The sequence below is a fragment of the Oryzias latipes genome, chromosome 1 (genome assembly GCF_002234675.1).
Source record: "Oryzias latipes chromosome 1, ASM223467v1".
Taxonomy (NCBI): domain Eukaryota; kingdom Metazoa; phylum Chordata; class Actinopteri; order Beloniformes; family Adrianichthyidae; genus Oryzias; species Oryzias latipes.
In genome coordinates, this window is record NC_019859.2 from 13,564,452 (window position 1) to 13,575,899 (window position 11,448).

The 11,448-nt window shown below is 37.5% G+C and overlaps 1 protein-coding gene across 1 annotated transcript; it reads left to right on the plus strand.

The window, feature by feature from the left end:
• Window positions 1-2,388: 2,388 nt before the first annotated feature.
• On the plus strand, window positions 2,389-6,356 carry cntfa (ciliary neurotrophic factor a; the record flags this gene model as incomplete). The annotated part of the gene is given in 3 exon segments (NM_001291290.1): window positions 2,389-2,548; window positions 5,102-5,410; window positions 5,492-6,356. Coding segments are annotated over 3 exon segments (603 nt in total). The 5' UTR covers window positions 2,389-2,428.
• Window positions 6,357-11,448: the final 5,092 nt, after the last annotated feature.

The following is an 11,448-nucleotide window of genomic DNA, read 5'->3' on the forward strand; positions in this document are numbered from 1 at the left end:
TGATTGCAGTTTAATTTCTTATCAAAGTTTCAGTTTTCTCCTTATCATGAGAAATAAAACAATCTTTTTATTTGAATCAACAATAAAATGATTAAAATGTGTTTACTTTCCACAGTTTTTGTGTGTTTATAACGTTTTTTTCGAGGGAAATTTTAATTTTAGGAAAATCTTTGAAACTTTTTAAAATAAAATTTAATGTACCGGTTTGCTGCAGGTTTTGCAAAGGTTAAAGGTGTTCGTGTATAAGGCTAACTTTTTCCAATTTCTTTTGTTTATTAAATTATTGTTGTTACCTACAAAAATTGAAGGATGCAATTTGGATCAATCAAATATATGCATTATTTGTCTTTGAGCTCAGTAATGTGTTTAGTTCAAACCTGGCTATAAAAACATTTATTTAGCCTTCCCAATTGACTGCAATTGATTTTCCAAACACTCAAAAGGTAAAAAGAAGAGGGATTTATGGGCTGTTAAAAACACATGGTCACTGTGGAAGTCCAGTCCTTGCTTTGAGCCCCAGCATGACCGCCAGTGACCAAAAGAGGCTAAACGAGCCGACAGAAGAGGATAATTGAGCATAAAACCTCCAAACCAATGTTGTAAGAAAAATGTTTCATAGGATAAAAAAAGATAATCCGCTGCAACACCACACAATCTGTACAACACCCTGTTAAGGCACAGTTATGTCTTCTGTCGTAGCTTTTTATTGACTGACACTCACAGTTGCAACAGTCCAAACTGCCCTTTCAGCGAACAATAAAGCACTGAATTTTTGAAAAATGGCTCACAGATGTAGAAGAGTAAGGTGTTTCAGGAGGGTAAGCAGAACACACACAATGGACTTCAAAGGTACTCTAGTCTTTATAAAAGCAATAAAGCCAGTATATGTTTAACTAAATGAGGTGACGCAGCAGGTTTTCAATTATTCATGAAACCACTACACTGCATTAGCTTTCCTTCAGAATGAAGGGAATCAAACACTCCTTTTCTTAAAACTGTCAAAATTCCATGCAGTAGAATGTCCGCCCTGAGACTGGAAGGTTGTGAGTTCAAATCCACAGCCAAGTCATACCAAAGACTGGGAACCAATGCCTCCCTGCTTGACACTCAGCATTTAGGGGTTGGATTGGGGCATTAAACTACCTAAAGTCTGCAGCTCACTGCTCCCCCAGTTTTAAGTAGTTAAATAACTTCACTGTCAGACTAAAATTGTACTTTTTTCACATTTATCTAAACCAGGGGTCTAACAATCCTCAACACTTAAAGAGCCATTTGGGTCAATTGCTCACTTACCCAGAACCCAGTAGGAGTCACAAAGTCTCTCTTCACCCTTTAGAAAATTAGGACACTGATTTGTATTTAAGTTGTCATCACTATTATAATAAATATAAAAAAACTATTGTTTTTTGGCATAAAGAAACCAATAAAGCATAGAAAATAGCCTTTTTTCAAATATGAATGGTCAATCAATATTGAAAATGACTTCTTGACTTCTTTTCAAAATAAGACACCCTGCATCACATTATTTCAATGCAGCAAACTAGTAATACTGTGATGTCAGCAGTAAGTGAAGAAATACAGTTTGTGGGGCATCTCAGCCAGAAATGTGTAAATCTAACAACCATATCTGTCTTTTTTGGCGCACTGAAAGTCCTTGAATTTGTTAAATAAATAGAAATTGTGTCTGATAATCCAGTGTAATTCTGGTTGTGCTTTCTGACCTCCAATTGATTTTCTGTGGTACACGACACACAAAAATCTGTCAAAATATTTCAATTCGACATGTCTTTAAACTGTTTGTGAATGACTTGAACACAGTTTGAGTTTGTTGGTTTTATTTTATTTTACTGCTTACTTATTTTTTCTTTTACTTTTCAAAGTTAAAATCTTTATTTTTCTCTAACCAGAGAGTCACAATGGTGGCTCCAGAGCTGCAGGTTGCAGACCCCTGATCTAAACAATGCATACAAATGTTTCGAGGTCAGTACAAATGTATATAATTTGTTTTTGTTGCCTTTAAAACTCCATTGGCAGAGTTCTGAACAGCAGGACTGGCGTGTAGTTTCCTGTTGATAAGGGGCTTGTGTTCTGCGTTTATCACTCGTGGACAATGGGAAGCAGTTTTGAACAGTCTGACTGCTGTTTCTCTTATATTTAGACCACTGGCTGCTTCTGTTACCAGTAAACCAGATAAGCTCCTCATTAGCTGATAAGATCCTCCCTCCTCAACCCCAGTGGCCCTCTGTTCCTTTGAATTCCTCCTGCATGGCATCAGGTCTCCCTGGAAAGGGCGGGGACTTGGCTCCACACGTTGTAACATTAGTCGCCCACTGTTAGTCTCTTTACTGGAACTTGCCTGTGGTAAAGGGCTTGCATCAGTAGGCTGGCTGCAGTTTCTCCTTCACGTTTAGAGACAGCTGGAGGTGTAATGGCAGACAGGCGTACCAGAAGCATGAAGAACTCAAATCTGAGCAGGACCGCAGTGAACCGGGCCTCGATGATTGCTTTACAGCTCCAGGGCGAGTCTTCCAAGTTACTGGAGCTCTATGTGAGTATGAAGGCTTCCCTTTTTCCACTTCTCCTCGACAAAATTCAGCAGGGAGAAAAAGGGAAAACACTTCCTTCCTTGAGTGTGTTAGGAAGATCAGTGTAAAGAAGTGAGTGTTTCTGTGCCTGTAGGTTCAGTGAAGTTCACTGATACTTCACTGAACTTTGGAAAGAATTACTCAAAAGGAATGACAGCTAAATGAAAGTTGCTTTCAACAAGCACTCTGTCTTCTTGGAAAATTAACCATCTCCTTATTTCCACTAAGCTCAGAGCTTGTTTTGTCAGGACAAGTTTTCTTTCCTGCCTTTCCCATGTTTTCCGGCAGCAGTCTGGGGTTTAGTTCTGAATCTGAAGGTGAAAGTCCAATAGATGACATATATTATTTAATGGATCTCGACAGTCTTTGCCTGTTTTATCAGAAGGTTTTGGATTTTACCTTTCCCGTAAGACTGCAGTCATCTTTTTAAAGCAGATCTCCAGTTTCTTGGTTTTCTGGGTCTCTACTTCTACTGTTCCCCCATTTCTTGATTACAGTGATTAATCTTTTAGAGAACACCAGCTGCTCATAGGTGATGTTTGTTGAGACAAGAAGTATTTCTTCATCCTCTGTCTTCACTAAAAGCAGCTTTTACTGAGTTCTTTCCAAATATAAAACATAACTATCCTCTATAAATGGTGCCTTTAAAGACATCCCTTTAGGAAACTCATAGAAATACATACGCTTTAGTAACACGGGCCTGATAAATTCTGCTTTTGTGACTCTGTTCCAGAGAATGTTGTTTTATGATTGCACATTTTCTGTGGTTTCCACAAATGCCTTCAGAAGAATTCGATCCAGTTTGAGCGCTAACTATCAGTGATGTAAGGTTTATGGCTGGAGACGCACAGGCTCTTTCAGAGTCAGATTTAAAAATATTTACTCCCAAGATTTTTTGCCTTTGCAAGTTATTGTGTATCATATTTGATATCAGAATTCTTTTGCTTATCAAAATTTTTTCCGCACACATAGCAGGTACATTTCGGGTTAGGAAGAATGTGAAACGTGTAATGGTTCAGTATGCCTCAAAAAAAACACCAAGATGGATGCTACAGAGAGCATCACTCTCTTTTACATGTATAAAAAATACACACACAGAATAGAATAGAATAGACTAATAGAATCCCATAACAGTAGAATTCATTTAGCAAAGCTCAAAAACAACAGATGCAATAATAACAATAATAACAAATTATGCACACAAACACACACACTGGTCAAACCTTTACTGTAAATGAAGGCCTCTCCTTCTGGACAAAGCTTTCTGTGACATTTGTATAAAAACCCTTCATATGTTTTAGTTTCAGAAGCATTAAAATTTTTTGAAATTTTGACGGCGTTGGTTGTCCATTTTTTATGTCACGTTTTGATGGAAAGTCTAATTTTGAGAAATTATTGAGCTGAGATAAATGTGAGACAGTTGATGACAAGTGAGGCAGTGGCCCCTTTCATTTTATTTTTGACCATTTGTGATAGATTAAAAAAAAGAAAAAAAAGAAAGTAGTTTTATTTTCATATCCAAAATAAATGATAGATGTAGGGGCTGCTTGGTGGCACTCTAGCCTCACAGCAAGACAGCCCTGGTTAAAATCCTGGCTGGGACCCCTCTGTGTGAAGCTTGCATGTTCTCTACATGCATGTGTCCAGGAACTCCAGCTTACTCCCACAGTCCAAAAACATGCTTCATAGGTTGATTGATTGTCTCTAGATAGTGTGTGTGGCCCTGCAGCAGACTGGTAACCTGTTCAGGGTGTACCCTGCCTTCACCAAACAGCAGCTGGGTAGAAGCCTCCTGACCCCAAAGGGGATTCCGTAGGTTCTGAAAATGGATGATAGGTGTATAAAGCAATTCCACTCTTAATAAATTAGTATTAAATATTAAAATATGGCAAAAGTAATAAAGTTATGGAAACAGACTGAGAGCATTTTAATTTGAGTTGAATCATTTTAAACAGTTACAAGGGTGTCCCTTTACCAAAACATATCCAACATTTGCCTTCTCTTTGCGTCTTTAGAAAAACTGGGTTGAAAAAGAGAAAATACAAACTGTAGAATAGTTTTTCATGAACTAAATAAGATCAACTCATTGGCTACAGGATGAAAACGATCATAATTATTTTTTTCAACTTTTTTTCTCCTTCTATTTTCTTTGCTGTCTATCATGTCCTATTGCTATTTTCTTTAAACTTCTGGAACTTGACAGGATTCAAATAACCCCTTATTTAAGAGAATAAACCGGTTTCTATTTCCACCTAATATTCTATGGTAATTAGTTTTTCAACACTCCCAAGTAAAAATTGCTTGAACTTAATCGGCATAAATGTGAGACAAATATTTTGTTGTAAAGCTGGCAAATTAATGGAAAAAATTACTAGGAATTTAAAGAAAACTTGACATTTCTGTCAATTTTTCTTTTCAAGTATCTAGTCACAAGAGTTGTTGAGTTAATCTTGTTGTCATCTTTTTAAAATATTGGGACCATTTACGTCTTTGTTATTTATTTCTGCATCTTTCAGAGACAGAAGGAGAGCTTTCCTGCAGATGCGACTGATGGACGTCTGGTTTTGGTCCCTCCTTCTTCCTCTCAGCTGGACACCAGAGACAAGCTGTGGCGCCTCCACTCTGCTCTGCTGCAAACCCAAAGCTTGTTGGAGAGGGCCATCACCAAAGAGGAGGAAGAACTGGGTGGTGGGATAAAGGGGGAGTATGAGAACCAGAGGAAGACTGTGAAGGGAAGGCTTTCTTTCCTCCTTCTCACCACTGGAAACCTTCTCAAAGCTGTCGATGGAGCTGCCAGTTTGACTCCAAGCCTTGAGGGGTTGGAGGTAGATGCTGATGTCTGCAGAGAAGATGAGGATTGTGGGGGAGAAACTGAAACATAGGTTCTCTTGTTCTCTTGCTTGCAGTTAGATGGTCCGGCCACTCTGTTTCAGCTGAAGCTATGGCTGCTTCAGGTCTTCAGCGAGGTGCATCACTGGAGCAAGGCAGCCGTGACCACCCTGCAAGAGCTGCTGACGAATGCTGCAGACGAGCGAAGCAGCACCACCCGGGTCAGGAGCACAAGAAGTGCTCGACGATGAGAAGGAGACAGGAGGAGGGTGTCTGTGGCAGAAATTACTACGCTCCATGCCAGGTATTTTAGGGTCAGATCAGAACAAGGACTCAAGTGAAGTCAGACATGACAAAATAGAAAGATGCTCGGAAATTTGTCAGACGGAGAAGAATGAGAGTAAAACAGAAAGTTAAATGGGTTTTTGCGTATTTATTTATTTTAAAGGAGGAAATAAGACATTTTTTTAAAGTGATGATATAAACTTTCTTTCATATTCTTCCTGAAAAAGAATGATACATTTCCTTTCTTGATGTAATATGATATTTAGTATGACTTTTTAGTTCAGCACTTCCTTCAAACACATGCATGACATTCTTATGCAATCTCTCAAACTTACATGTGCTGCTGTACTTCCTGTCTATACTGTACTGCTGTGCAGCAATAATGCACAATACAACAGCACCCTCTAGTGGTTACATAGCACTGTTACTTCGCTTCATGCTGTTATTTCTCCAAATTTTTTAAAGTGATATTTATTTCATTTCTATATGCAAAGCTTATTTGAAAAAAAAAATAGCTGTATGTATATTTTAAAGTTTTCATACTACTTCAGGATAATATTTTACATCTGCTTAGATAAGTTCAAGTTAAAAATGGTTTGTAAGCGAATGAATGAAACAGAATCCGCTGTTCTTTTTTGGCTCAGTTTAATCAAGCAATCACACAGCTCCCTCTCAGAAACTCACACAGCTGTGTGAGTTTCTGAGAGAGGGAGAGGTGCAGAGCAAGAGCGGGAATGTGTGTGTATTCATGTGAGTGAGCAGAGAGAGGAGACATGCATGTGTGTGTGTGTAGGTGTGTGTGTGCATGTGTGTATAAGTGTGTGTGAGAGAGAGACACAGAGAGAGACAGGGATGGGGGAAGGGGTGTGTGCGTGAAAGGAAAGAGGGAATGGGTGTGTGTGTGTTTGCATGTGTGTAAGTGTGTGTTTGCGCCTGCGTGGGAGGGAATGTGTATGTGTGTGTGTGTGAGTGTGTGTCTGACAGAGACAGAGGGGGAGGGGTGTGAGGGGAGAGCTATGAGCAGGCTGTGCAAAGGGTATGTGTGTGTGTGTGTCAGTTTGTGTGTGTGAGTGTGTGTTACAGCAGCACAATATGTGCCTGTGCTGAATAAAAGGGAAATGAATGCACTGTGTGCCTTCGGTGTGTTTGTGGTTGTGTGTATGTTATGGAACAGGGTGTGTATCTTTATTTCGTTGGAACCACGAGTGTGTATATCAGTGTGTAGTTTGCATCACTCATGCACGTGGATGTTTGTTCTCATGTAAGATTAGTTGTGTTTGTGTGTGCACGCGGCTTCTTGTTAGTGTGCAGGAGAATACACACACACACACTTACTGGGCGTATCACTGCAGATGATGAGGTGTTCATGATAGTGTGCGCTCACAAACAGTAGAATTACAATTAAAGCTGCTTTAGGATCACCATATTTCCTTCAGCTTTCTTCTACGTCTTCATCACTTGGAGCTGTATGTTGCATCGTATAGCGACTCTGTATTTGTATTTCTTTGTCTCCATGTTCCACCAGTATCCATACTGTCTCTGCCCACCTTTATTTGCTGTTACAAACTTTAATGTAGAGCAATCCTTGTCAACGTCTGCAGTTTTGCTTCAAAACTTTTGTTATTCCAAGAAGATTTACTCGATGATCACAACCACCATGCATTGCTTCAAGAAAAAATGCGAATACCTGAGAGCTGCACTAAGATTCCGCGTTTACTCGTAAAAAATGTTCCTCTCTAATCATCTTTTGATCTATTTTAATGACATTCCGAGTGGTCATTTAATTATGATAATGCTATTTATAACAAAAAAAAAAAAAAACCTAAGTTGTTTTCTGGGACATAGTTCCTGCAGGGCAGCTGTAGTTCCTTAGAAACTTGTCTCTGGGTTGTGGGCGAAGTAAGTCCCCCTCCCCTTCCCATCATTTATCTGTTTATATGCACTCCTGCTAGCTTAAAGTCCCTCACAACCCCAACCTAACATCCGAAGTGCAACAAAAATGGCGAGCAGTATTGGAGCTATCCAGCCATACAGTTTTAAACCAGATGCCAGCTCAGACGAGGAAAACACAGACGTACGTGGATCTAGCCGTCTTCAAATGGATGCATCAGAATTGAGTGGAGCAGGGAGCTTGTGGCTTGCTGTAGTAGCTTCCATGTCACACCTTCAAGCTTTCTCAAACACCATTTTTTGCATCTGCTCCTGATTCACAACAACTTGTATTTTAACATTCTTTATGTCTGTCCTCTATCATGACAAAAATGCTTAAATATGTTAAAAACACAATTTTTATTGGAGTGGGTCTTTAAGTCTTTGGAAGTTTTTGGAACAAATAAATGAATTTTAGGGTGTATTCAGACTGTGCACATTTTGCTTAAATTGAACCAGAGTTTGTTTCCCCCGATAATCTGGAACCAATTTTCAGTCAATTTTCATGAACTCCAGCAGACCTTGGTCCGGGACCAGGAACCACTCTCTAACCCACTTTTCAAGGTGGTCTCGGTTCGTTTTCAATCGAACTGATCTTCGGTTCGCTCTGAGATTCCTCAGTCTGAATACAATTCGTCCTCTGGGTGGAACAACTGTACCATAACAGCCACCGTAACTGGAGGTCACATGATCTAAACACAGTCAGAATGTGGCGACAGGCCACTTGACGGCAGTCTGAATACAGACCAAATGCAAGGTTCAGTGCTCGATCCGGACCAAATTAAGTGGACTGGGTCTGGAACAAGTGATTTTCCCAGTCTCAATACAACCTTAAAGAAGTACACTGTTTTTAGGGGTCAGAAGAAGAAGATTTGTCAAAAAAAGAACATAAAAACCTGACAGAGGATCAGAAAAATGTAACAAGCTATACCGTACCATAATAGATGAGATGAAAGTGAAAGAAAAGGTTTTTTGCCTGTAATTGACAACAAAACAGATATTTATCAGCACAAACATCTCCTGAACTGTGAAACTCTGCTGTGGCTGTGTGTATGTGCATGTATGTGCGTGTGAGTAAGGAATTGTATAACCTATCATGAAACACACAAATGTCAGATATTATCTTTGCGCTTTATACATTTCTGCACGTAGGCCTGAGGCTGAAAATTTGAACATGTGCAAATCTAGCTAGAAAAATACATAAATGTCAACAAAAAAAAAAAAGAATCCAAGGACTGTGGAGAACAAAAGTTAAAAATATATTTTGCGGATATACAAAGTTTAGCAGCCCATGACAACAGATGTGCAAAACTGGATTTTTTAGGATCCTGATTTATGGGCATTCATAATTGATTGTGTAAGAATACATTTCACAAATACACATTCGAACTCACAAAATAGAAATGTATGTACTATTTTACTTAATTTGTATTTAGGTGAATAAAGTCCTTAAAGTGAATTTTGACAATTGATAACTGTAGCATTTTCTATCTACAAAAGAGGGCTAACCCAATATTCCATGTCAAATGAGCATTTTAATGAAGTCCTGGCAGAATGCAATGATATTTTAATCAACAACTACAAACTTACATCATCACTCAGGTATTTCTCATTTATTTGCATAACAACACTTGTGCTGCTTGGTGGTGTGGTGGTCAGCAGTGAGGGCCTTAGAGTTAGCATGTTCTCCATAAGAACACATGTCCGGTTTCCTCCTAGACACCAAAACCGTTTATCATAGAGTGATTGGTGACCCTAAATTTTCCCAATAGGACTGAATGCGTGTGGTTGTCTTGTGAGCTTTTTGGCCTTTAGTGGCTGGGATAGGCTCCAGCATCCCCATGAACCTGTTCAAGACTGGCAATGCCCGCAGCTGAATAAAATAAAAGAAGAATATGAACATATAACATATACAGTACATATATATATATATATATATATATATATATATATATATATATATATATATATAGATATAGATATAGATATAGATATAGATATATAGATATAGATATAGATATATAGATATATATAGATAGATAGATATAGATATAGATATAGATATATAGATATAGATATAGATATAGATAGATATATACACACACTCAATTTATAAGAATTTATCACGGGTGTTAAAGCAGACAGAAATTTCTGTCTTGAAAACAAATTGTCACTAGTGTGGAAATCATATAAATGTACTTTTTTTTCAATCCAATTTGGTACAAATGGTACAAAAGAATGACACAAAGCTTTATAATTGGCTGTATAGGGACCAAAGTACTATATTCATGAAAACAACAGTAAAGATCCTATAAAAGTTATTAAAAAGAAAACACACAAAAAAATCTCTTGCATTATGGGACACAAGAATAATAAAATGTTTCTGCACAGATCTGATTTGTTGCCTCCTGCTTTTGTAGTTTTCCATTAAATATTTGTTTTTTTGGCAATCAAATTAATTTGTATTGATGTATACCATAAAAATGTTTCAAAATAGAATACATCAATTTGCTTGTATGTATAGTAGAAAATACCATATGGATTGAGGCACTGTAGGTTTTTATTACTTTAATGGACAAACGAACTCGTGCGTCACAGCGGAGAAGGAACATGTGATGTCACTCCAGTCCAATGTGTGGCAAGTTATGTGACCATACAGTGTGGTAGAATGTTCTAATAAAGTTCCATTCGTATTTTTTTTGTGGAAAAACAACAGTATGCTGAACTTTAGGAACCTAAATGTGAATGGATTCAACATTCATTTTTGTTTACTTGTTTGTTCGTACTGTTTGTATTTCATTTACACTTGATTATCTAGCAACGAATCTGGAATACCTCACCTGCACTGTTCAGTACCCATATTTGTCTCTGAGTCACACCGGTAGAATGTTTGGCTAAAGATGTCCTGGATTGGTTTTAGGTCAGTGAATCGGATCGAATTGGATCGTTCAAAATTAACCAATATCGACTATCAATCTTAATGACATCCACAAATTATGATATGAATCGAACTGTAGTTCAAATTAATCGTTCCACCCCTAACTAAAACTGGTCTTTTCATACATTCTCTGTGAAGTCTTTGGTTGCTACAGAAATGTCCAAATGTGATTCTCTCAATTTTCTTTCACAAAGGCTTTTTTTCCCCGTTTTTTTTTTTATAACAAATGATAACAAAATGTAAACTTTGACCCTCATTTGAGCATCCGTGACACCTGGTCAAGGAGTTTTGATGAAGATGTTAACCTTGATGGGAGTGTCCATTTTTTTGTGAAAAGGCAAAAAAAGTTGGTGAGTTATGAAAAGTTGGATACAAATTTATCAATGGAAAAGAATAGAACATAGACTATTAGAAAAATCCAGTTTATTATTAAGACATGAAAAATTGCTTCATTGAAAAGCTAAGGGTAAGAAAATATAAAATATTTCACCAAACGTAACCAAGTATGCTACAAAAACTCATAATAATAATAATAATAATAATAACAATAACGACAATAAAACGTAAACATTTTCTACATTTTTGATTAAAGCAGTGTTATGTTATAGGATTAAAATGCTGAATCCAGTCTCTGACTGACCTCATTTGCTTTTAAATTCACATGCATTGCAGAGATGTGAGTTTGAGCACTTGTCACGTTTGAATTAGTCAATTTTAGTATAAAATTGCTTGTAAAAGTAATGCATTTATTCTGAGTTTTTTTCCTTTTTTACATTGACGGATGGTGTAAATTAAATTTTAAACAATTAGCAACTGGAATTTCTTTTTAATATTCCAAAATATTGGTAACAAGGTTAGTTTGTTGGTGGTGTGGTGTTTTCT